Here is a 27,523-nt window from a genome sequence, read left to right on the forward strand (position 1 = left end):
TAAAAATTACACAAATTAAAGAATTTTGTAGATTGAAAACGCTCTTCGACACATTTGATCGAAGATCAAATGATACAAGAACATTATCTTGTAATATTACATTTGATTGGACCAAAATGAGAGTTGATGGAATCGTAACGAGAATAAGAATTCTTTAAAAGTACAATGCATTTAGTTGAGTTGATAGTAAAAAATAGAATTCAAAATTCTCTCAAGAATACTTATTTTTACAAAATGGGTGGAACGAAGATTTATCCATAAAATAGGACTGCATTTTATAACTTTACCCTCAAATTCTATACGAATAGGTGGAACGAAATTACATATTTTATATGAAATGTCCATAAATTCTCATTCCCATTCCTATCTCATCCAAAATCATTTTAAAAATCCTTAATAAAAATAACTATTATAAAAAAAAACTTAATAAAGAATTAAAATTTTAAAATGGGCAAGCTAATACATGTAAGACATGGTAAAAAGAAAAAATTTCAACTTTGCCATTGTAGTAAAAAGAAAAAGAAAAAAAGTATATTAAAAATAATAAACTATGAAATTATAATTAGTTAAAGTATAATTTTTTTGAGAAAATGTACTATAAAACTATATAAAAATAAATATTTATCTCTATTAAATATAAGTCTTGACATTATTACTGATTATTATATAAAATGATTTTTTTAAAAATAAATGGCCATTAAATGGCTCAAATATTAAATTATTTTAAAGCCTTTTCTTATTTTTCCTTCTCCGAACATTAATCTTTTATAAGATATATATATATATATATTTATTGTGTGTTGTGTAATGAAATATGTGGGAAAGAAATGCAGAAACAAGAAGAGGTGGTGGTGATAGTGTAAATGATTGAAGTTGGAAGGGGTAGGCATGTAAAAGTGGCGGCTTCCAAAATCACTAGATTTTTCAGTTACAGAGAGAGAGGGAGGGAGGGGTTAACAAGTCCCAATTTAGAAGGTTTCAATGTGGGTGGCTTTCTTTTCTTTATTTCTACATCAAGCAATCGGTGGCGACAAGTCTCTAAATTCTTCTTATTGCTGACAGGTATCTGATCCATCGCCATTTTCAACTCTCCCACCACTTCGCCAATTCTCTTCTCTGTTGCTTTTCCCTACAAGTGAGCGTTTGTTTCAAGGATGTCCTTATAATTGATTTCCTGGACGATCCATCTCTAATCACCAACAATATTCATTCTGCACTTTGATAGATTTGGGGTCCTCTTTTTTTGCTTTGAGCACGTGCTTTAGGTGTGATCTGGTGAGATTTGATCTGGGCCTGTGAAGAAGAATCTCAAGAAATAGGTTATGTTTGGATCGTGGTGTGGTTTTTGAGCTGATCTGGGTTGATGATTATGAAGATTTGAGGTGGGTTTTTGGTGGGAGGTCCTTGAATGGCTGGAGAGGATTTGATTGAGCTCAAATTCAGGCTTGCTGATGGTACAGATATTGGGCCTAGCAAGTATAGCCCTAGTACCACTGTGGGATCTCTCAAAGAAAAGATCCTTGCACAATGGCCTAGAGGTTAATAAGTTTTGAATTCTGAATTTGCATATTTCTAGAATTCTTATAGTTGTTATCTCATGCGTTTGTCTTCACTGGAAGAGCGTATGGTTCTTATATGCAGTTTTGATTTATGATTTACTGTTTATGGACCTTTTTTCTTGTATTTGTTCCTCATCCTGTGGCCTACCTTGAAGAAATTGAGTTGTTTGTGGTTCTTCTTTACAAGTTGACAGATTGGTAGCTAAGAATTTATTGTTAGCAAGTAGCAACTGGTTTTGGTTTTGATGCATTTATGTCAACTGTTGCAGATAATACAATGTTTCCCCTATAAATCAAAGATGTTGTTATACAATGCTGCAGATAATACAAATTTATTCTTATTATTCATTCTAAATTACAGTTGGAAAGATTTTATGACCAAGTGGTTCAAACCATTAGAAAAATGGAAGATGCTAGCAGAGCTTTCAAATTTTCACAGTAAACTAGCACCTAAGCTGTTAGTTTTGCTGGCTGTGTTTTCTTTTTTCTCACTTGTTACATTTATTACGTGCCGTTCTATGGACTTAATGGAATCTTAATAATATGTTATTTTGGGAGAAGTTCAACCTGTCCACAAGCTTTAGATGCTTCTCGGATATGATACTGGTCATTTTTAAGAGTTAAGGAAGAGAGTTATTTGTTTCAAACGTTATTTAAATGTATATTGCTTGTTTATTATAAGGATGTAGCTTGGCATAAAATGTACTTGAGAGCTTCTTAATTCTGGATGTGCAAGAGATGAAATGTATACAGTTTGCATGCCAGAAGCATAAAAGATTAGTGCTTAGCTATTGAAGGTGCTTTAAGTATGACATGTATAACTTGAGTGTACAAACTGCATTTACTGCTCCATTACAGATGAAACTTTTGCCTAGTATAGTGCTGGAAACCAACAAAGACCTGCCAAAGCAGAATGTTTTTCAGTCTTACTAGCAACAAAAAAAACAAAAAAACATAACCTCTAGGCTGTTTTTCCAAGCAGCCTAGAAACCATAACCTCTACTAGTAAAAGTTGTTTTTATGATTAATGATCATCAGTTTACAATTTTAAGTTGTCTGTGTTTGTTAATCTGCACGTACATTGCCAGCTCCAGCTTCTTTGTTATCAGGATTTGAAATTTTCTGAAAAAATTGGCTTCTGACTGGTCATTTTTATTTTTAACATTCTTTTCAATGGTAAGGATTACCTATATGCCATATCTGTAGTAGTTCTAACTTGGTAAATCTATTGGTCATCACTATTATGGATCTTTCTTTTAATCTTGATTTTAATTTATGGGCATGCCTTAAAGGGACATTATTTTAAGGGTTGTAAATGGGAGCCCCTTTCCAAATTATTTGTGGTGGCAAACTGGTAACACATCATGTTTCATTGTTGTGTGCTATGTTGTCAGTTTCCCAAATGACAGAGTAATCATCATATACAGAAATTATAATCTACTATAGATGATGAATTTCATTGTTCCATGTTTGTATTGTGGCTATACGCTCAAGAGAATATTATCCATTTGTTCTATATACCGCATTACTAACATTTTGTTCATATTTATTTCAGAAGCTAGAGTTTAATTCTTTTGAAGTTGGATATATTTCTTGTAACACCTCGAAATATTCTGCAATTAAATAATCTTGTAGCTTGTATTTTGATTTCCCGATATCCTCACAATATCTATCTGTTTGATAGATAAAGAAAATGCTCCAAAGACCATAAATGACGTGAAGCTTATTAATGCTGGAAAGATACTGGAAAACAATAAGACACTTGCTGAGTCCAGGCTCCCAATTGGGGAACTTCCAGGAGGGGTCATCACTATGCATGTTGTTGTGCGTCTTCCTTTTTCAGATAAAAACACTGGTAATTCACAAAGCACATTATGTCTATGCATTTTTGTAGGCTCTGTGCATGTTTGTGAATCCTTACATAGGTGCTGATTTTTTTAACCTAACTCCAATCTTTATTATACTTTCTTGAAACTGTATGATAGTTTATTTTTCTCATTTATCTCCCAAAAGAAGAGAAAACAATCATGTCAATGCTAATCACAGTAAAAGTTATGTGAATCATGTTTATTTCTACAAGTTTCTTGTTTTGTTACTTGTGCCCTCTAACTCAACAACATTGGCGTTCTTATGATTGCATGATAAAGCCACTGTGTGTCTGTCAATGGCAATTGACAAGAAAGTACTTTTGTGCTTTTGTTTTATTTGCCATGGGAAGATAATGGGGAAAGGGAAAATCCACATGGCATAGGCGAAGCTCAATAAGGGAGGGTCCATCAAACTTCCACTTCCAAGCAATTGCTAACAAAAAGGAGTCAATGGCACCCATACGCATATATAAGCCCATGCAGGATAGCCTAGCCAATCTTTTGTTTATTTAGATAATGGGAAAAGGGAAATCCATACGACATAGATGGAGTTGAATAGAGACCACGTAAGCACATAAGGGTAAACCCATTGAACTTCCACTTCTAGGCAATTGCTGAGTAGAATGGAACCCATGCCATGAATTAATTTCCTGTAAGCACCTGGGAAAGTACTTTTGACTTGATATTTTGTATGTCTGTCCAGTGTTTATTTATAGGAAAATGCCAGAGAACTTTCAACAGTGCTTTAGAAAGATGCTAAGTATAATAAAATTGTTCTGTATGGACCAAACATTTGCAGCTCTTAGAATCAGACCGTTTGAATTTGGTACAATACTATATACATATATATATATATATTTGTTTGAATCATGCTAGATATACATTACTTTTGTACATCTTGAGTTACATAAAGGAGTATTATGACCAAAATACCTCTCGCCTCACATGCGCCTCTATGCGCCTCATGAGAAATTTTTTTGTCATTGATACACCTTTATGTAGCCTAAAGTGTACACAAAGATGTACCAATAGCATTTTCCTTTTTGTTTACATTATCTTCCATTCACTGTCAGAATGCATAGGCTATGTACATAAAGGAAAAGGGCCAAGTATTTGCAAGTTCAAAACCAAGGTACTGATGGTTGCAACATTTATTGCAGAGAAACTGCAGGACGATTTCCCAAAGAAGAACAGGTGTTCCTGCTCTATCCTGTAACTCAAATAACAAAAATCCACAAAGATTGTCCAGTTGGTTCTGTGCAAACTTTAATGGCAAGATTGACAGCGATTCTTAAGTTGGTTTTGCGTCTCTCCATACGTGTTGTGACTGTTGTCCAGTGGTTGTTAAGATTAGTTTCAGAAGCTTTTCCAGATTTCAGGTGTTCTTGGCTTTAAGTGGCTGCAGAAACAAGAATCCTGGAGGTGTTTTCTATATATATATGTTGCTGTGATGTGGTTTTCTCTCACAGAAAGTGACTTGTAGGTCCACAGAAGTATGAATAGGTGAGAAGGAATTAGATGCATTGCTTGAAGAGAAGCTTTGTAGATCAACAACCCTTCCTCAGCACCAGCCAAGAAAGAAAAAAGTGGGGACCAAAAAGAAAAGGCAAAAAGAAGTGTTATAGAAGGAATTCAATTATTGAGTTTAGATTGGGCTTTGATTGTTTGCCAAGGAACTTCTCAAATGATTACAGTGAACGATTGCTCTTAGAATCTACAAAGTATCAGATGTCACTCTCTCTTTCACAAACTTATTCCTTAAAAACTTTGCCGTGAGTTCCTTCTTCCTCCTGAAAAACCAGATGATTTCAATAAATTCATTGAAAAACTTGTCTAGTTTTGGTTTTTGTGCTTTCATTATTCAGTCAAAATTATTTCAGAACTCGTTTTTGTATGCAATTTTGGTTCACATTATAACCACCTTTAAAACTAGTTTTTTTCTTAAAATTAGAGCACTTACAATTAGAGTCCCTAAAAATAGCTTCTTCAATCAAAATAAATAAAGAAATAAAAAGACAACAAAAAATAGGATCATTCACGATAAAGTGAAGTGTTATCCACTGAAAATACGATGCAAAAATTGCTATTAGGACAGTTTAAAATTGCTATTAAGACAGTTTAGAATTTTAAACGAAAATTGATAAACGTCTACGTAGTTGTGAGATGAATGGATGGAAGGTAGAAATTTGTAACAAGAAAGGGAAAGGACGACCAAAAACACTTGGTAAAAAGCTCTTCCACATTAACTTAGCAAGAAACCTTCTAAACTTAAACATGACATAATCATCTTAATCTTAAAGAATTAAGAATAAAAATGGCTAAAGATTTAAGAATTCCGTAACCAACACCGGCTTATGGAATTGCGAATTTTGTTGAATCGAAATTACAGTTTTTGAAACCATAATGTGCTCTTCCTTAGATCAAATTAACAAATGAATTGGGTTTTGAAGCTGCTCTTAGGTGGTAGCCTAACCTCATTGAAACTGAATATTAATGATTGGTTCGGCAGGATCTTCCCTCAGTGGAACACAGGCATGACGTCAAAAGAGATGGATTCTGGCAGTGCATTAAGGAGGGATGCCTTGGTCTCCACTCCCTTAACCTTTCAGATCAAAGAAGAAACTAAAAGTAGGAAAAAGTGATTTCTAATCGAACAGCTCAAGCAAATTGCTTGAACTTAAAAAAGGCAATAGCCAAATTCCACTGTAGAGGAATTGGAGGAGTAGAGACTTCTGAACTACTTCTTGCATGGCTTTAGCTAATGAAGAAAATGTCAATAAAGAATATAATTTCCTATACAGAGGAATTACACCCAGAGAGGAGGGGGAAAAGGAAAAGGAAAAGGAAACTATAGATAGGGGGAAATTGTCCAAATATTATAGACATCTACACCTTGTACTGTAAGCTGTGAAGGGCATTCATTATTTACAAGGAAACCGTCATTACCTTCTTACATCCCTGAAAGCTTTGTTTCAAGCCATCCTTGAAACTGAAGATGGTCAGCAGAGTAGCCCATTGGATGGCAATTTGAACGCATAACTTAAAAAACCGGTTGATGTGCCCTAACACAGGTCTGGTGGTGAAGCATTTGGAAAATTTGCGAGCAAGGCATCCAGGGTTCAAACTCGGCCTACAAGGGCTTGTCCCCGAGACTAGCTGATGATGATTGATTCAAGGGTACAAACTTCTTAGATGTGCGGGCATTCTTGAGCGTCATCATCAGTTTCTGCCTCTCTCCTTCAACTTCAGCAAACTGGAGACTCAGTTGAGAATACCGGTCATGCATGTCTTTGAGCTCCCTCTCCACAGCCGCAGACCTTCCCTTTGTTTCCACGGTCTCTTTGATGAGCTCATTTATGTATCTAAAGCTTTGCAAGACTGCTTGCTCGTCACTGTGCTGCTTTAGGAATGAACTACACCATGGAGCAAAGGAACATATCAATATATCAGAAAAATAGTTTACTTGTACATTAAGCTCGCGTTCTCCATGTTTCTAATTCCTAGAATAATACCAGAGAGCACCAACCTATAGTTCCTAGGGAGTAAGCTTAGGCAGGCAGGAATTAGGTGGCAGAAGAGAAATTGCAAATGGCAAACCAGATAATGCAAGTATTATGGAAGTTTCAAAACTGCCAGCAGAGGAAAAGAACAAACGATATCCATAAAAACATGTGTGTGTGTGTGTCAATTACAATGTCGTGGTATTTTACCAATGGGAAAAAAAAATGATGATGTCCACAGAGAGAGGGGGACGGGGAAGAGAGATTTTAATTACATCTCATATGCATTATTTGTATTCCTGAAATTTTGCCTTAAACTGGAAACACGCCAAATGACTGGATCTTTTTCTTCTTCTTCTTTTTTTTTTTTTTTTTTTTGGCCAAGTAAAACACTGGATCTTTCAGTTGATCACCTTTACACATGGGGGCTACCATGTAAAAATGGTACTTAGAGAAGGGTGATGTGAATCAAACCTTTAAAATCCACCAGATATACAGGATGTGATTGAAGCTAATTGAGATACAGGAGTAATTGATTTAAAGTAAAGAATTGAGTCCCAATACCAAACATTTAGATCTCTGACATAAACAACAGATATTACAACTTCATGGAAAAAAAATAGCATCCCAATGCACATGACTCCCCATTTTGAGAGGCTCAAGAGAAGGTCATCCCTGTATGAAGCCTTATCTTTGCTTTTCAGAGAGATGGTTTCTACAACTCAAATCAGTGACCTTCTAGTAAAAGGAGCAACCTTACCATTATTATTAAGGCTTAACCTCTCTTTAATGGAAGCAATATTTATATAAATATTAGCATCGTATGGAAGCTAGCAATAAATAGGTAAATGGACTCCATTAACGAAAATATACAACTAATTAGCAAAAAAGAAATAGAAAATATACAGCTAGAGGAAAACAATTTTAAAGGATTATGCCATTCCAAAGGGCACAATAGCAACACCAATCTACAAGGTCAAATATAACAGGTTGTGATGCTTTTGTCTTGTACATGGTACAGCCACTGGACTCTAAAAATTAAATGTGAAGCAAAGAAACTGAGGCAGTGGCAGTACATCGGAAATCAAAATAGACATGAAGCCAAATATGCTTTGAGACAGAAAGGGATGATCTTGCGTTTGGGTTATTATGTTGACACAAAATATGCATCAAGGAATGAAAAATGAACCTGAGGCACTTAAGGAATGAGTATCCCAAATAAACAAGGCTCCTCACTTTGAAAGGTCATTTTTGTACCCTTGCTTTGTAATGAGGTATATACAATTCAAAATGACAACCTTCCAGTCACAAAAGAGGAACCTTACTGTTGCTACCAGGCAATGAAAGCCAGAGAATGCAATTTTGGTTTTAAGTTGTGACTCGCTGCTCAGGTAAAACCAACATGTTTATTAACATAGCTAAGCTTTGTACAAGCATGAGATAATAATTTATGCACATTTCTGCAGTCAAACATAAGAGGGAAGGTGGGGTAGCCATTGAGAAGCAGACTTTCCATATGCAACTGTAACACCTCAACAAGTGTTTTTTTTTAAATAAAAATATATATGACATGACAAAGGCACATTAATTTAATAGATAAATATATATTTATACAAGTTAAAGTAACAACTATTTCTGTTTTAACATTAGGAGCCATGTATAATTTATTGTAACAAAACAGTAAAAGTTATTTCCAGTCTACGTGGCAAAAGCTCCTAATGTCTATTTTAGAAAAAGATATCCTAAACTAGTCAATAGTTTGGTAATTTAAAATTCTTGAAATTAAGAAGCCTAGATATAATTGATTTATTTATCTTTCTACTATAATTAATTTTAAATATTTAACTGATGACATGCTTGATTTTACTATAGAGATGAGTGTATCTAAAGTGTCCACTAAGTTTCTGGTTCTATAGAAGTTAAAAGATAATGGGGCACATCTAGACAAGTGACTTTTAACACATGAAGAAGTGCCTTTTAACACATGAAGAAGTGCCCAGCAACCGTTGAGAGCGTCAATGTCTGACACATCTGTTCAGAGATGTTTGCACTTCTTAGATGATCATTTCTGTTGCCCATGTGCTTAAAAGAAATGGTGACCAACCTCTGGAAGATGGTGTTTGATTTCTTCTTTGCCCTCAGCGCCTCAGCAAGCTCAATTTCCAATGCTAGTACTCTTTCTAATGCATTCCCACTCTCCGGTAATTCATCAAATGAAGGGAATACGCTTCTCAACTCTTCATTCGCCTTAACAAGTCTCAAGAGAAAGTGAAAATCAGAATAGGGCTTGACTAAGGGCCGCAATTTATTGTACGGTGCTCAAGGATTTAGCCCACTTTACCTTGTCTAACCACATCAGTTCTTCATGTAAACCTTCAACACTTGTGTCAAAAGGGTGATCATCCTCTGGAAGAAGCGAATTCTCCTTTTTCATTCTCTCCAACTGCAATCAGAAGAAATGGAATTGTATTTTGCTTTTATCAAGAACAAACTCTTTTAATGGGATAGGAATCACTAACTCGCCTTCCATAATACATGACAAGAGACATGACCAACAAAAAATTTTAACTTCCCTCCAGAAGAGTGTAAGTACCTCTTTGTGTAAGTTATCCATGCTAGATCTCAAGCTGTGTGTTTTAAGATGGCTGTACATAACAGATAAATGCTCTGAGTCATTGTGTTGCGAGGAGCCCTGCTCTAGAAATCCATCCTTAGAATTTCCATCAACACTTGCTGATACAAGAACATCCTGCCAAATGATTGCACGTGTTGAAATTGTTAGAAACCACTGTTCAATACTCACATTGGGGTATACATATTGAAATAGTGGGAATGATGGCTTTCGAACTTGTTCTTTTCCATAGTAATTTATTTGGGTCACAAACCAAATAGCAATTCATCAACCAATTACATATATGTTGAAGCACAATGTAAACTTCTATTGGGCACCTTAACAATCTGTGGTAAGCCATCACAAGAATGTAAGCCTAGTTTTTTAAGTTATCATCCTGGTTTTGATAGAATATCAAAGACAAGTAACGCACAGAGATAATTTTTTTTTTTTTATAAGTAATGGTTGGAAACGCTATTTTTTGTCCAAATGATGCACATCAAGAATCAATTGAGAACTAAGGGTTATTACCACGATGGAAGTGATAAAAAGTAGTTACCTGGAAAGCTTGAACTTTTGCAGTTACAGTTGTATGTTCACCTTCAACCAATAGGACTGGGATTGAGCTTTGATCTTCTCCTGCATGATAGTTCATTAAATCGTGTTTTTCTGAGAACTTTAAAGGTGTTCCGGTTGAGCCATTGCTGACAGTGGCCACAGTATCAAGGCTTGAACTACCTGCAACTGGATTTTCCTTGTAATCTTTTGCTGCAACTGTACCGCCAGGTATGTGGTCCAGTTGATCTGACATACTTTCTCCCCGTAGAATATTCACAGGAGATACAGAAATCTCCAGCTGGCCCTTGTTCTTGGTAAGTTCAGTTGCAATTCTACTGTTCTCCTCCCTGCACTCCTGAAAAGAATCTTCAAGCTTTAGTTTTTCTTCCTTGCAACATTCAAGGCTCAATACTGCACATTCCAGTTCTGCCTTTATACAGTCATAAGCCTTGATTTTTTCACGTTTTTCAGAAACTATGGACTGTAATTCAGCCTCTAGTTCCAATATCTTCAGTGATAGCTCTTCATTTCTCTTCAAGTAAGAAGCTTCAGATTTCTTCCTATTCTCGAGTTCATCAAGAGAATCTTGCAATTTCCACAGCATCTCCTCTCCATGCTTTGTTGAAACAGAAAGCTGGTGCCTCAATTCTTGTAGCCTGGTTTCATACTGTTCCTTGATGAAGGCAATTCTCAATGACTCCTGCATAGCAACTGATGGCCCTTCGGGCTCTTTTCTTTCCCGAGCATGGAGACATTCAGCTTCAGCCTTGTCTTTAAGCTCCTTCAAATGGGTTGACAGATTCTTGAACTCTTCAGTCTTCATAATCTGTTCAGTTAGTCTTTGAGTGAGCTCATTACACTGGTTCTGCAGCTTCATCAGTTCATCATCATATTCTTCCAGTGAGGTGATATGAACATGGAATTCATTCAATTTAGCTTTGAGAACTATCAGGGTGATTTCCAATTCCTCCTTGGAGGAAATCAGGTCATCTATCTCTTGTTCAGAAAGTTCTAGCATACGCTTCAGCTGTTCCACCTCTAGACAATGCTCATTTTCATTCATTGCAAGATTAACTTCCAATGTTGCCATGCTCTTCTTGTATTCCTCCAGTTGCACAGCCAGAATGCTGTTTACATCTGACAGAACAGCATGCTGAGCTACAGATGATTTCAACTCTGATCTCAGGGACTCAACAGTTGTCACTAAGTTTGCATTTTCTTCAATGCAATGTGCTTCACCAGCAAGTGAGCAATTCAGCATAGCCTCTGTATCAAAAAGCTTTTTGCTAACCTCCAGAAAATGACTCTCTGAAGACTGAAGTTTCAGGGCAAGCTCCTCAATTTGTGTTTCATACTGAATTCTTATGAATACAACCTTAATATCTGCAACAATTATATATTCATGCATTTCTGTTAACTGACTTTCCAGATCATTAAGACAATAAGATTTTTTACTAAGTTTTTTTAGACATTCCTCGTGCTCTAGCAAAATATGGGAGACTCTAGATTTCTCTAGTTCTAGATCTGATAACAGTTGTCTCAGATGTACCAGTTCAGCTTCATGCTGTGAGAACTGGAGCAATTGGTCATGCTTCTCATTCAATTGGGAGGTTAAATCTGTAATAGTCCCCTCTAGTTTATCTCTGAACCTTCTTTCCACATGCAACTCATCACGCAGAAATCTCAAACTTCCTTCCAAACTATCATGTTCAGATGTCAGCTTGCTAATTTCAGCAGTTTTATCCTGTAGAGATATTGTTAGACCCTTCTTTTCTTGCTCTAACTCAGTTATCATCAACTTACTATTTACGAGTTCCTCGGTGATGGTGCCCAAACCCGAAATCTCTTTGGCAAGGTCCATATTCATAGAACTGAGTCGTTGCAACTCAACTTCGAAAATTGCTAGATCAGCCAAAATCTCTTCATTCTGGCATACATATTTTTCTTCAGCTTCAGAGCTAACATGGAGCTTATTACCAAGGGTCTCCAGCTCCAACTGAAACTGTTCCAAAAGGACATTGGATGCCTCTAGTTTAGTGGCCATATTCTGAATTTCATGCTTGAATTTCCGCTTTGCAACCAGAATTTCCGAGTTGGCAGTACTTGAGGACAACAGAGCAAGATCTCTTTCATCCTCCATATTTTTCTTCTCTTGCAAAAGTTGAAGTACCTTTTCACATGCATTATGCTGGATCTGTTTCAACTGAGAAAGGATACCCACCAAATCCCTCGACTCTGCATCCTGGGACACAGACTTGGACAAGGGAAAAGATCCATTAAATTGCTTATTGTAAGAGGCCAACAGACTCCCCAAATTGTCTTCTAGAACAGTAACAACTTGCTGCAAATTTTGCTCTGAATATGTCAGCTTGCCATGTTCAGCTCTGAGAGTGTTCAGTTCTTCTCTCAAGGATGATATGCCATTTTGAAGATTCACATTGTTTACAGTTTCCTCCTTTAACAAATTTGCCAAGTCTGTTTTCTCAGCAGAGCAAGCTTTATATTTGCTTTGGTAGCTTTTGCATTCATTCACCAGCACTTCCAACTCTGTGATCTTCCGAGTAAGGAGACAATTTTCATTGCGAAGACTTCCTAACTTTGCTTCTAAATTTTGATTCTGCAGAGCCATATCACTGCACCTAGCAATGCAAGTAGCTTTGTACTGCTTCAGGCTCTGGACATCATCCATAGCAGTTTGTAGTTGTAGCATTAAAGAATTCTTAGACTCATTTGAAAGGTCTAAATGCTGTGCAAGTTCACATATTTTCTTTTTCATAAGAATAATGTCAGCACTTGCTTCATGTAAAGTTTCTTGTAGAATCTTTGAGAAAACATCTAAGTATGCATTTTCCATATGCATCCCAGAGAGTTCTTCTTCAACCTTCTGGTAAAGCCCTTCCTGCAAGAGGAGAGATTTTTTCATGTCCTCTAAAAGAATATCTCCACCCAAGACTTGTTTCTTTACCCCTGCATTTTGGTTCTGATGTAGCAAAAGTTTAGTGGCATCGGATTCTTCTGGAATCTGCCTCGCATCTAGGTGCCCATGAAAGCACAATCGTGAAGTTTCTGAAAAGGTTTGTTTAATAAGGTTCTCATTAGTCTCAAACATAGATAAAACCTGGAAAGAGAGCAAGTCAAGGTCCTTTTGTAATTGATCAACTGCAATAGAGTAATTCAAGCGAGCCCTCCTCAGTGCTGCTTCTGAAGTAACAGCCCTCTTTTCAAGCTCCTTGTTAATTGAATCCAAGTCACATCTCTCTTCAGAGAATTTTAATATTTGCTCATTCATATCTTGGCGCATGGATTCCATCTCAGCAGTAGTCGTGGCAATACTGTACAGGCAAGTGGAGTGCTCATTTCTTAGGTTCTGCAACTCTCCAAGCATCTGCTTTTGATTTTCCTCAAGCTCCTGAACAAGAGCCTCATAGTAGCACTCCATCTGGTCCATTTTTCTTCCAAGGCTTTCTTTTTCCACTTTGGCTTCATCCAACTCCCTCAGAAGTTCAAAGATTTTTCCTTTAATTGCATTAGTAGCATCAACAGAATCTAGTTCTTGGGTCCCTATGCTGGGAATGCTTATACAATGAAGCATATCTGGTGGCTGATACAAGTCGACATCTAACCCACTTCCTGATATAAATTGTTCATTTTCACGTGGACTCATTTCTATTTTCTCTACATTTTTCACTTCTGAAGGTAAATTCAGTAGAGAAATTGCTTCCCCAGTTCCTTGTTTGAACTCCTTAACAATAAGAAGTAACGCCTCCATGTCTGAGTCAAGGAACCTGAACTCTCTATCATTGAAGTTAAGATACACCTTATTTTGAAGCTCTCTAATCTTATCCTCCATGAGCAAAAGCCCCTTAAACCATCTAGCCTGCATACCTTCAAATAACTTATCCTGGTTGCTGTTTTGAATTTCCATGCTCATATGTTGTGGGCTTGATTTTTGACTTTTAAGTTGTTCCAGATCACCTTTTAACTTTGAACACTCCAGCTTCATGGTGGAAATCTCTTTTGCCAGTTCTTCTCCTGAAGCAATCTCGGCAGCCAATTGATGGGCAAATTTTTGAGTTTCAGTGCCTATTTCATCTGCATGACTTTTTAAAGAGCTAACCTCCACCTTAAGCTCATGAATAGAAGATTCAGCCACTTCCAAACTGCTCCTAAGTCTACTATTCTCCTCATAAGCAATTGCCAAGTCATTTTCCATGGAATAGTCAGAACTCCAGCCATGAACCCAATCACTGCTACCCTGCACCGAAATCCGACGTTCAGAGGTATCCCTTTTCTCCTCCAGAGAGTTTTGAAAATGGGAAAGTCCATTTAGATCACCAGATGCTGCACTTTTCAGGCTATCAATCTCATGTGTGCTAGAATTGTCGTTCTTTTCAGCATATAAACTTTCTGAAGTATTAGATGATCCATCAAATCCCACAGCGGAGTCTGCATAATCTTCAGTTAAATTCGTTTCTTCTTCTAGTGAAGGAAGGTCCTTAGATTCTGTTTTAAATCTAACTCTTGCATCGATCTATAGTTGGACATAAAGAAGAAGAAAAAGAAATTAGACAATGACAAGAGCCAGAAAAAATGCACAAAAGGGACTGACAACATTCAATAGCATATACTGGATCTTTCAATACCATTTTTACATGAACAAAAAGAATTTTTGGATATTAAGACAATACTATCCGAGACAAGCATGATAAAAAGATATACAAATTCTAATAATGCAATGAACTACAATTACTCTTCAAATCAACAACAAACTGTGATTGAGCCAGACATTGGAAGGTCAATTGCTATAACCCCAAGGACAATGGTATTGTGGGTTTTGTTCAATTGCACTCACTAATTATGTGTCACATTAAGGATCCTGTGTTAGACATGCTGTCCATATGCTTGCAAGTACAACAGGATAATTGTCATTCTAGTATGGCAAGATCCTTATATATTTCCAATGGACTGAATCCTGCCATGAATCTAGCCAATTAAATAATGGGCTATGAGGAGTCCAGTGTCCAACTTTCCTCAACAATATTGTCCGATTCTGCAAGCTAAAAGGATCCACACCAAAATCTTTAGGAGTGAAATGAAACTCATTTATCCTAGTGGTCATGAATCCTTGATTGCCCCTTTTTTTCCATAACATAAAAGCTTCACTGCCCCCAACAAGAGTACTCTTTCAGTACCAAAAAAGAATCACACGTGCACTTACCTTTAATTACAAAGTTTTGTGAAGGCAAACACATTCTACACCCCATTGCTTCACAATTATACAACGAGGACTTAACTAATAACAAATATGAATGTCAAGCAAAAGACAATATCAGATATTAATGACAAGGGACATTTCATAATATACACATAAATTAAATAACCAACCTTTTCAACCTGATCATTTGTAATCTGTTCGGAAGATGATACTTCATCAGTACCAAAACCATCATGTTTATTTGAATCAGCACCTATCTGCAATCCCCTTTCTCGAAGTTCCCTCTGCTGCTCAAATTCCCTGTAAGCACATGGACCATGTTGTCAATTTTCAATGATAAGGGCAAGTTTTTATCTGTTATAAGTAATGTCAATACCTGAATCCAGTTTTAGAAGTTAGCAGCTGAACTGTGACCTGGGAACAGAAAGCACAGTCAACTACAACATTTTAAGGGAGTAACATAATTCTACAGTGATAACCAAAAGAGCATGAACCTAGCAGAAAATTATGAAATGCTGCCAAAAGCAAAATAATTCATTGTATACAAGGCGGTGAAGCAAGATGCAAGCCAATAATCTTTATAATTATATTTCATGGCAAAAAGGATATGGATTATTTGAGTCAACTCCTAAAATTTTTTCCATATGTCAGAATAATATATCAGGATATGAAGCTCCTAGGCATGCCCACAAAACACCGTAGAATACCCAGGTATTTACTCATTCCAAAATATCTATGAAATAGATAATAATTTAGGTATTATCCAAAGAACATTCTAGTGATTGTGTTCCTCTCTTTGCGAATCAACACGTGCCAGGTACATGCCTGGATGTCCAACACTAGGCATGTCAGAGCATCAAACATTTCAAACTATCCATGTAACATACATATGACTAATCATGTAATAAATTGGTACATTCAAATTGTTCCACTGATCATATTCAAAGAGATAGTTAAAAAGCTCAGGGGACATATGAAGTTCCTCACATGTAAAATAGTTCCAGAGTTGCATCCATGAAGAGGCAATGCAACAGCAGAAGGCTTCAGTGCATCAGCATAATCAGCAAGATTGATGCTAGCTTCACCAAAAACACTCGATCGAGAAGAACCCTGAAACCGATGAGTTCAACAACAAGAGAAAGCTAATATCAAATGAAATGGATAATAACAGGTGCAATAATATGCCTTGATGATAACATGGATGACGGGGCCTAGGAAAATGTCTAGAAAAGTAAGACATATACATAAGAATATACAAGTATCAGAACACAAAAGAAAAGGTAGTGAATCAAACTACCATTGCCACAACAAATTTATACAGCTTTTCATCATATTGTTTGCTTTTGACATCTTGGAGAAGTCTTGTGGTTTCATAGATAGGATCAGCCCATTTGCATGTCCCATTTCTCACATTTGCTTTTGTTGTCTTTGCTGTTGCCTTTCCAGAATCAGCCGGAATGAAAGATATAAATAACTTGTCCCATCCAGCTTGTGGAATCTGAAATGTTGGAAGAGAGCAAAATGTAACACAGCATAGATAACAATTTGTACATGTAAAAGTCCTATTTTTTTATCTGGGAAAAAAAAAAAAAAACTTTTCTGATTTCACAGAATACATGAAGTTTGCAAACTGCGGCAACAGCCCAAAAAGAATTTTAGCCAGGATAGCCATAAGAAGTTAAATGACTAAGTCCTACAGTATCTATTTTCCTGACAGTCAATGAACTTTTCATGGATGGTTAAAACAGATATAGTGGATACAGCAGATTCTTCTTATGATTATATTATAATGTCCTTCAATTGACAACTAGATCCATGTTCTTTTGACTCTGTTTCTCCCATCTGATAATTTTAGTAAGCAAACCATGTGATAAATAGGTCCATATTCAATGGATTTTATTATCAACTTTATACAAGGACTATGGGTTAGTGATGCAGCCAAACAGCCCCTTGAATTCTAGAAAAATAATGATGGCAGATATTTTTGTTCTTTTAAAGGATTCAACTGCAAGGTGGTTCTGCCATTTGCTATTTTTTTTTTTCTAAATTAAAGCAAACCAATTCTATCCTGTTGTGTCTTCATTCTTTTGCATTTACAATCAAAATGTAATACATGAATAAAAAACTGAGGAAATGCCCAATAATTATTTTTCCTTTTTGTTTCTTTTGGGGGGCGAGGAGGTGGCCAAGGATAAAATGCATTTTCTTCTGAACTAAAAGTAAATTAGGATGCCTGAAGAAAAAAATTCAAAAACTCAAAAAAGAGGATTGCGTAATTGTCAAGACAAAGAAGCCTCAAAATATGGGATTTCTTAGATGATGTAACAAATGAATTATTTCAAAAATTAAGAATAGCATAGAAGGACCTGGAGTTCCTTTATGAAACCAAGCACTGCTTTATTGCCCTCACAGCACAGCACAACACAACAATACCAAACAGGCCCTATGGCTACAGCCTACAATCTAGTTCCTGTACCAATGTGTAAGCTGTAGATGTAGGCTGCACTGGAGGCACTTGATGTTAATTTCTCTAATATATACAAAGTTTTGTTGTTGGAAAATTTTAAGTTATTTAATCACACAATTGAATTCTGCAAATATTCAGATTCCCATAAGGCATATATAATAAGGCTCCTTAACAAATCACACAGAGGAGATTTTATTTTATAGAGTTTGTCAATTGGATGAGAAGCTTGAAACACACAAACACGTATGCCTGCCTGCTTACATGTATTTCTACACTATAGATGGAGATGTTCTGTCATGTTCAATTCATTAACCAAAAAGAGGGAAAACACCAACAAGGAAAACAGTAAGGAGAGCCAGGAAAGATTCCATGAACAAAGGGGGAAAATAATTATACTTGTGTGGATGGCTCCAACAATGTACAGCATTTAAAGCCATAAAGAGCAAATATACGTACATGTGTAGCATGAAACTGCAACCGGAAGACCACTTTTACTTTTGTCTTTTCAAGCTTCCACTTTGCTACTCTCGACATTACAACACACTAATCTACCATCACCTTCAGGCCCCCAGGTTTCTGCACCCATTCATTTAGAAACCATCTTCAAACAGTTGTGTTGTTTCTACAATAAATTAATAATTTCATTAACAAGTTAATCATAGAGATTTTAAAAGGAAATACTGTCTCTGAAATGACATGTGAAAAAGTCAGGAAATCATCGCACGGTTCCGGTGCTTTTCATTGCTCACGTATAAAATGAGTGATCCATTGCAAATATAAGTCACAACTTGTGAAAGAACTTACAAGCTCATTATCATCTTAGCTCCAATAAATTTAAATGAGTGCAGAAGAAATTATGTGATTTCCATGGCTTCATTTATATGGCATACTCACACACACCTAAAAATGAAAAAAGACTAAGAGACCAATGAAAGTCATGTCAAATACATAGATACGATTACTTAAATCAGTCCTATCCATGCATGAAAAGGGTGTCCCTAGTACACAAGGCTCCTGGCTTTGTGAAGGTTACAGGATGGTCACATTTGTACACGGCATTCCCCTTACCTTATTATTTTTTTTCTTTTTCTTTTTTTCTGCAAAGAGGTTTCCACATACAAACATGTCAAACGCAGAAATCCTCAATATCAATGTGGAAAATAAATGACAAGGCCAGAAATAAAGATGGTATTATCACCATGGACATTATAAAAATTTTAGAACAGGACCACTTCCAGGATGAAGGGAAATGCTGCTTATGTTACCAATCAATCTAGGTGCTCAAAAAAAAATCAAGAACGGAAACCTGAAGCAACAATTGGATGTGATGAGTAGGAGGAAGTTATGACATTTATAGAAATGGTTAAGAAAATTCTGCCCGCAGTAAGTGAACTGCACTTCAACTACATTGAAGTTAGCGTGTGCAATCTCTTGCATTCACTTTAAAATAAAATAAAGCATTTCAAAAGACATGTTTTGTTCTCAATCGTCCTTAGTTTACATTCAGAATTCAATGCGTATGAATTGAGTAAGTAAATTCAAAGATGAACACAGAAGGAAAAGCGAGAGAAATAAATCAAAATAAAACATCATATATGTATACTAGAGATGAAGAAACCACAAACCCAGAATAAAATTTTTATAGATTTATAGACATTCCTTAGGGCTGGCTACTTACCAAATGAGGGGGCATTCAAATACTGAATTGCCTTCAAATTTGAAAAAAAATAAAAAAAAATTCCTTACAAGGTGGGAGGGGAACATAAGCCGTGCTTGGAAGAAGATTAGAAGTCTCAGATTTTAAAATTGAACAAAGCATTTCAAAGACGAACAGAGAAGTAAAAGCAAGAGACATAAATCAAAATATAACATGAAAAATGTATCTAATTGAAGAAACCACAAACACAAGTAAACTTTTTTATAGATTTAGACATTCCTTAGGGCTGGCTACTTACCGAGTGAGGAGCACTTTAAATACTGAATTTCCTTCAAACCAATCTTAAAAAAAAAAATGATCTGAACTATCTAGGGATAAGCTAGATCAGATGTCAGACACAATGGCACATTTTCACATTCATAAGTTCAAAATTACAAAACAGAAATGGGGGAACTCAGATCTTTGAAACTCTAGCGGCAAAAGCCTGGATTAAAATTCTGAACATGATTACAACTCAAATCAAGGCTTAAAACCCAGAAAATACCTTTGTTCGATTTCCACGAGATTGGAGAATATCAAACAGAGCCCTCCCAATCCAAACCCTAAACCAACAAGCCTCAAGCATAAACCAAGAGCGAGCAATGTCACTCCCAACCAAGCATCAAACCAAAGCACCAGACACAGAATCCCCACCAAATATGTCCGTCCCCAAACCAAACACAAGACTTCGCCGCTTCCCAGACCCAGAAAACGGATTCTTCCCTTTACCCCCCAAAATGCGAATCCGAAGCCAAATGCCCACCAAACACTTGACAAAATGCAACCCAAAGTTGAAAACCAGGAAGCTAAAATCCAAATCTGTTTCCCCGTAACTGGTAATAAATTAACCACTCGGCCACTGCAGAAAAACACCTTGACGTCACAAACCCATCAGAGAAAATGCGTAAAACAGTGAAACCCACAATGTCTCAAACTTGGAACATCACATTCAAACTACGTATAGTGTGCATTTGGAGATTTACATTAAAATACTGAATGGCTTTGGGAATTTATATAAGGAGGTGTGAAGTTGTCAGTACCTAATTCTGGATCTGGCGTGGGGGAGCTTTAAGCTGAAGCATAAATGGGGGGGAACAGAGAGAGGGACAGTCGCAGTAGCGTGAGAAAGCAGTGAAATCAAATGGGAGATTTCTTCGCCATTGAAACGAATCGGGTTTGGGTTTGGGTTTTGCGATCACAGTTGAAATATCAATTCTTTAGCGTTGTCAGTCAGAGACAGACAAGAGAGATAGATAGAGAGGAAAAGAGGCTTAAGGCCACAACCCGCCAAAGCCCGGGATTTTCAATTAATTAATTTCAGTTTTGTTTATTTAATTAAAGTGAGACGGGCGTGCCTCTCAAAGTTACCGAAATGCCCCTCGCCGTTGGCTCTTTCAACCCATCGCCACTTGGCATCGACCATCCGCTCCGATAGAGACAGGTTTTTGTTGATTTTATTATTATTATTATGACTAAGCATTGCTCATTGTTATTTTGACTTATAGGCTCAATAATGTTACGGCTTGTCGAATTTAATAAATTTAAATAAAAAAAAATTCCTTACAAGCTGCCAAAACTCCAACAGAATTACAAGTCTTATGAGTTGTATGGAATCTGAGTGATTAATTCTTACGTTTGAATACAGTTTAAGATTAAAAAATTAACAATATTATAATATCAAACCTCTTAGTTATTATATATTATCAAATACTGTATTTTATTTACCATTCTATCCATGCTCATTTTATTTAAAATTTAATTTTAAAAAAATATATATTATAATTATAATATTTGCTCAATGACAAAAGATTAAAGTAATATTATCTATAATTAAAGTCAGTGGTTCGAATCATGTCTAGGCAAATGGTGTTTTGTGTCTCCTTGATATCAAATTAATTAATAATATTATATTTTTAAATATGAGTGTATGTAACAATTATTTAGCAATCTAATTATATCTCTAGATTATTTAGAAATTTATTATTTTTCATTAAATTAAGTGACTAATCTTACTTAATGCCTTCCTTCCTCTTAGATTAAGAATCAATTTGATTATAATTGATTAAAAATTAGTAGGGAGAAAGTTTAATTTTAATTATTATTAATTATAATAAATTCTTAAATAATGTACGAATTTAGCGTTAAACCTACGAAATCATATGCTTTAAAAATAGGAAGCAAAGCAAAGCTGGAGACAGCAAGCAAAGTGGGAGGCCAAATAAGTGGAAGCAAAATGCAAATAAAAAACAAAAATAGGAAAGATTTCATGATTGGGGAAGAAGAAAGTGAGGATCCGAATTTGTCACGGAATGGCTGCGGACGGTGGTAGGGTCGGGTCCGGTCGGATGTGGGCGCGACCCACATGGGGTTTGGGCAAATATAGCCATTATTTTTCAGATTTTGTCACTCCACGTCCATGCCCACATCCCACGTTATCTTGTCATGTGCACTTTTCCGGTCACGTGCAGGGCGCACGTGGCGGCATTCATTGGGTCACCTGCCCTTGTAGACTTTAGTCTTTAGATTTTTGTGGCCAACATTTTATTTTAAATCTTCTTTTAATAATCCCACCTTGTGTGATTCGATGGATTTAAAAGGAGGGGAGTTTTTTTTTTTTATCACGATTTAATTTTATGTTAGTAATTTAAGTCATACTAATTATATAGGATTATGATTTGTTAATATTGCGATTTGTATAAACCCATAAATATTAGTAAGTCAAATATTTTGACATATCGTGTCATAAAACAAAAATTACGGAATTGAATTTTGTCGACATTTAATTTTAGCTGATCGTGATTCTTTTGGACTGCAGTGAATGAGTCCAAGATGCAAGGAGGAAAAACAAGATGGAAAAAACATAAAGAATTTTCACGTGATTCAATCAGAATGATACATACTCCACGACCGTACCCTGATTATTCTTCCAGAGTTGCGGTATCTGATTATTCTTCTTGTTGTCCCCTTGATGATATTTCTGACTCCTATTTATAATAAGGAGCATTTACAATTTGCATAAGATATAAAAATAAAAAAATGATATAATATGGGACAAACAGTCCTTATCTTCTGCATAAAACAGGGAGTGGAGTCCTCATTACGAGGATGTATTATTTGCTTTTGGATAAAGCGAGTAGGTCCCCGCCTCAGGTTGTTCAGCAGTTTTGTTGCTTATGCGAACTGAAAGATTTAGGCCAGCGAGCTAAACGGTTGGGCCAATGAACTAAGAACTTTATCAGAAACTCGTTGAACAAATTTCAAGGAGCTCGCCAGAGGTGTTGCTTGGGACACGTTAAGAGCTTGCATGGATCGTCAATATGAGCTCGAATTTCAACGGTGTATAAGCTTTATTTGATAAGGTTACTTGGATCTTCTGGGCTCCAGGCAATTGGGTTGGTCCACTAAACTGAATTTAGCCCATAAGTAGTGATGCGAAAAATACATATAACAAATTTGAAGTTGATCGCGTTGAGTCCAACATGTTTTTTTTTTCATTCTAAACCCACAAAATTTAAAATAAAAGTAAATTCTACACTTTTTTGTAAAATTAATTCATTTATGTTCGGATCTTATAATAGTTAAAAATCTCTTGTTGGGCTGTGGTGGCCTTCTAAACTAACGGACCAGAATTGTTGGGCCGCGGAGACGGTCCGGTCCAAGATGGGTTGGGACACCCTAAATGCGTGGTAGAGGACAGTAATATTTTTACAATTTTTTATTAAAAATTTAGAGAGAGAGAGATTTCGAGGTTCAGTTATACGTTGCTTTCTTCAAGATACCTTAAAGATTCAAACCAACAAATTTGGTCTGATCTAAGATCATATAAGTTGGATTTGATTTTTGGTTTGAAAATTAAATAAATTAGGGGATATTTTTCTTTGTATTTTAAATTTTAATTTTATATTTTGAGTATTTGTTTTGAAATTGTTGAAAATATTTTTTTTTGTCTGTAGCATTTTTTGTATTTTAAAAATTTTGAACATATTTATGATAAAACAATCAAAATGACTTTTTGTTATTTTAAATTTTTTTTAAAAAAAATTTCTTGTTTTCAAAAATATATTTTTGAAAATATGAAAGTAAATATATTTTAATTATTTTAAAAAATTGAAAACGATCTGAAAACAACAAAGATAACATGCACTTAGTTTTTGATCCAATCTTGATTTTGTATTGAAGATTAAATAAATATAATAGTATATATAATATATATATCTACATTGTATATATTATGTTGTGTACATTACATATTTATCGAGGCCAACTCAAGGGGTTTGGGCCCCAGACAATAATTTGTTTATGGGCCTCACTTACATTTATTGTCGCTGTATGGAAAGGAAGGGGTTGGCAATAGCAATCCGCGTGGCCGGCAGTTCGTGTCAACAAGGGCAGCGACACGGGCTCTATCTTTCTCAACCACGACCGCATCCCGTCGATCATCTATCTTTTACATGCGTTATCTTATTCGATCTTCGTCTGCTGATCTAGTTGATGTCTCATCATCTCCTCCTCAACTCCGCCTCCTCCTAATCTTGGCTCTTGTGTGATTGACTAGTTGGCTATTGGTGGCCTCCTTTTGGGCAAGGCCTACAGTCTCTTCAAATTTGTTGGGGCCTCTTTTTTGAAGGCTAATGATTTGTTAGTCGTTGGTGGCATCTTTCTAGGCAGTAGGGCTGATGGCCTCTGAAAATTTTTTTGGGGCCCTTAGTGGCCTATGCCTTAAGCTAGTCGTTTAAGATTTATCCAAAATGATTAAACACCCTAACAAATACATCAATAGAAAATAATTACAAATTATAAAACTCTAATTATAACAGATTCACAAAAAATGTAAATAAATAATTATTTTAACCAATTATTGTTGTAAAAAATACAACAATTAAATTTTATGATATGGAACCTACTTGAGCTAGGTGTCAAGGGAAATAAGGTTGTCGTTAAGTAAAGTTATCGCAAGGGAGTTTACCACAAGGATGTTCACCTCAAGGACGTCGTCACTAGGATTTTGCTGCAATGATTTATCTCGCCGTAAGAATATGACATTGTTGATACTTTAAAAACGGATTAGAAGGCTTGCGGGAATTCTCGCCCGTGACGACCCTCTAATGCCTAAATCAGTACCATATTCAAATAATTGTTCACAAAAATCGTAAAAATGTAGTTAATATGTTGAAATTTTACCAAATTCAAATATCCATTTCAATGTTCTATAGCGGGGTATTTATAGGGCACAATTTTCAAGGATGCATTGTGCTGACACATGTCGCTTGTTGAATGGACTATTGGTCTCACTTGGAAGAGGTTCTTTGCCACAAGGTCTATCGCACCGTAAGGGCATCCATGCGCGAGGTGCGTGGCCACGAACCTAGATTGCCGCAAGCTCCTTGTCGGAAACACCCTCTTGCTACGAAGTATGCTGCCACAAGGACTATTATCGTTAGGCCCTTGGCAGCAAAACCTTTGCTGTGAGGCCTTTGGGGCATGCCGCAAGGGGCATTTGCCACAAGGCCCTCAAAACAAAGTACTTGCAGCAAGGGTTGCGGCAAGAGGCTTGTAGTGCACATTGCCACAATCCTTTTTATTTTTCTTTAAAAATTCTCCCTTTTTTTTTGCTTCTGATTCTCATGGTATGACACCAATTCTCAAATGTAACAACATAAACACAATTTCTATGTATTTTTAGGAGTATTTAATGCTGTAGAAGTTATATAGATTTCTATGTTTTTCATCTCCTCGTCTTTTATGATAAATAATCTCACTTACTAGGTAGAAGGAGAGAAAAAAAATAGAGAAGACAAAGACTTCTTGGTTCTAGCTTGACTCATTAATGAGTATGCATGCCAAACTAAAAATATTGTGAAAAATAAAAAACATACATTTTAGATAAAGTATGGATTCAAATGTAAAGAAGTTTATAACGAATGATTGGAGTCGATCACGATAAAAATGTCACAATAATGTAAGTCACTTTTAAGACAATAAGTGAACATAACTAAATTGAGAAATGGTCAAGTTTTTAACCTAGAAATATGTAGGGATAGTAAGTGTATATATGTGTGTGTAATTGTTTCTTCCAAAATACTTTTAGGATGCACGATTTTGTGAGGATTTCTTTGAATTTTGGTCTAAATATCAATGTTTAGACTTCTAAATTGCCCCAAGTTATAGATTTTGCCTTGGTTCAAATTCATTGAAGAGAACTTTAAGATGATTGGGGACAAATATAAAGTTTAATCTCCTTATTCAAACATTTGAACAAGAATACTCGAATATTTGAATTTATTTGATAAAAATAGAGGTTGACCTTTGTCCTAGTTAAGATATAACGTAAGCCCTAAAATGTCTGAAACTTAAGCGTTTAGTCTAGGTATTATTTTACCCTTGTTGAGTTCTCAAAGATATAACATAAGCCTTTAAATCTTCAATAATTTTTTTGGTAAATTATATGAAATTCCCTCTACACTTAGAGTCGTGTGTAACTTACCCCCTATGCTCTCGATTGCACAAAAAAACTCCTTTGTACTTTCAAAATGTTACAATCAGCCATAATTTGTTATTATTTTACATAATTTTGTGCAATTTACTGGTTAATTAATGCAAAATTTTATATTTTTTTGATATATTGGAATTATGTATGTAGAATTATGTATTTTGTACGTAGATTATTATACAAAATTATATAAAATAATAACAAATTGTGATTGATTGTAACATTTTGAAAGTGCAATGGGATTTTTTGGTCCAATCGAAAGCACATGAGGGTAAGTTGCACATGACCCTAAGTGCAGAGGATTTTATATAATTTATTCTAATTTTTTTAGACTTTAAGTTTTATTCATATTTAATTTAGATTTTGTTATCGATATATTTATTTAATTAACTCAATAGTTTAAGTCTATCAAGTTTGGTTGAGTTTTCACTGTGCATATTTAAAGAGTAACAACTACCAATTTTTATAATATTGAAGATAAAAAAATTGTAGGTTTCTTTAAACAATTACCAAATGTTTCATATTGATCCCATTTTCCGTACATATATTGGACGTATGGTTTATGTCCCGAGTTTATATTTTTTCGACTCTTTCATGAGTCTAGGGCCCTATATAGCATTGATACGTAAAAAATGATATTTATAAAATATTATTTAATAATTGAGAGCTGTGTTATTCTTATTAACGTAAAAAACAAATAATAATGTTCGGTTATTGTATTTTATTACTGTGTTATAATTTATAGAACGACTATAAAAGATATTATGATATTAAATAATATTTTATAAAATAACATAATTATAAAAAAATAATTATTATAAAAGTATATAGACTATTAATGATTATGAATCCTAATAAAAATTGTTGTGTTTTTTTTTTTCCAAATAAAAAACAAGAGTTCTTTATTTTTGTTTAAAAATAACTTAACTTATTTGGAATAAGTAATTATATTCTAAGATATTATTTATTAAAATGAATAAGATAAGACTTTATCAAAATAATTTATCTGTAAAATTCAAAATAAGTTATCCAAAGGGAGAAAGTGATAAATTTATTTTGAACATTCAAGATAAAAAGTTATGTAATTTCTTTTTAAAAAATTTAACAAATACAATAGAACCATATCCTATATTTTCTTATATATATCTTGATTAATAAATTATACTTAAAAGTACAATGATGTTTTATAAAATAGTATTTTTTAAAACAAAATTAATAACAGGTTACTATGTTTAATATTCATCAAGAGCTTACATCCACTAAATAACCTATAATTTTTTGTGATGCAAATGTTGTCATTTAAATACAATAATGATTTTATTGATATAAATTTCGTCTTTAAACTGTTTGAAATTGGCAAGAAAAATAAGTGTAATGATATTCATCTCCAGTATAGATGAATAACGGTGATTTGATAACTCATATGAAGAAAAATATTTGCTTGGGGAAGATGAAAGGCAATCAATAACTAAATTTTAGATAGCATTACTCCAAACACTTCCCTTCACGTGAATTGTCACATCAATACTGTTCATTTTTACTAAAGATATATAACATTG

General features: G+C 35.1%; 2 protein-coding genes across 7 annotated transcripts; one reads left to right on the forward strand and one right to left on the reverse strand.

Annotated features, from left to right (window-relative positions):
- Positions 1-949: 949 nt before the first annotated feature.
- On the forward strand, positions 950-5,284 carry LOC127808931 (membrane-anchored ubiquitin-fold protein 6). 4 transcript variants are annotated; one of them, XM_052347665.1, is made up of 4 exons: positions 950-1,135; positions 1,226-1,538; positions 3,244-3,414; positions 4,588-5,284. In XM_052347665.1, the coding sequence occupies exons 2-4, from the start codon at positions 1,409-1,411 to the stop codon at positions 4,641-4,643; spliced, it is 357 nt and encodes a 118-aa protein (XP_052203625.1). In that variant the 5' UTR covers positions 950-1,135; positions 1,226-1,408; the 3' UTR covers positions 4,644-5,284. The 4 variants fall into 4 exon arrangements, with proteins under 4 accessions (XP_052203625.1, XP_052203623.1, XP_052203624.1 ...); XM_052347664.1 differs by having other exon boundaries at positions 958-983; positions 1,063-1,538; XM_052347666.1 differs by having other exon boundaries at positions 1,048-1,062.
- Positions 5,285-6,165: 881 nt separating this feature from the next.
- On the reverse strand, positions 6,166-20,723 carry LOC127807523 (uncharacterized). Of its 3 annotated transcripts, none has more exons than XM_052345431.1 (12): positions 20,515-20,723; positions 19,980-20,333; positions 18,235-18,354; positions 16,609-16,809; positions 16,299-16,421; positions 15,688-15,725; positions 15,482-15,611; positions 10,098-14,627; positions 9,521-9,676; positions 9,269-9,370; positions 9,032-9,174; positions 6,166-6,840 (listed from the first exon to the last, which is right to left on the reverse strand). In XM_052345431.1, exons 3-12 carry the CDS (start codon positions 18,310-18,312, stop codon positions 6,558-6,560), a joined length of 5,784 nt encoding a protein of 1,927 aa, XP_052201391.1. In that variant the 5' UTR covers positions 18,313-18,354; positions 19,980-20,333; positions 20,515-20,723; the 3' UTR covers positions 6,166-6,557. The 3 variants fall into 3 exon arrangements, with proteins under 3 accessions (XP_052201391.1, XP_052201388.1, XP_052201390.1); XM_052345428.1 differs by having other exon boundaries at positions 18,235-18,400; XM_052345430.1 differs by lacking the exon at positions 20,515-20,723 and having other exon boundaries at positions 18,235-18,400; positions 19,980-20,508.
- Between the last annotated feature and the right edge of the window lie 6,800 nt (positions 20,724-27,523).

This window comes from Diospyros lotus, chromosome 8 (assembly GCF_014633365.1).
Source record: "Diospyros lotus cultivar Yz01 chromosome 8, ASM1463336v1, whole genome shotgun sequence".
Classification (NCBI taxonomy): Eukaryota; Viridiplantae; Streptophyta; class Magnoliopsida; order Ericales; family Ebenaceae; genus Diospyros; species Diospyros lotus.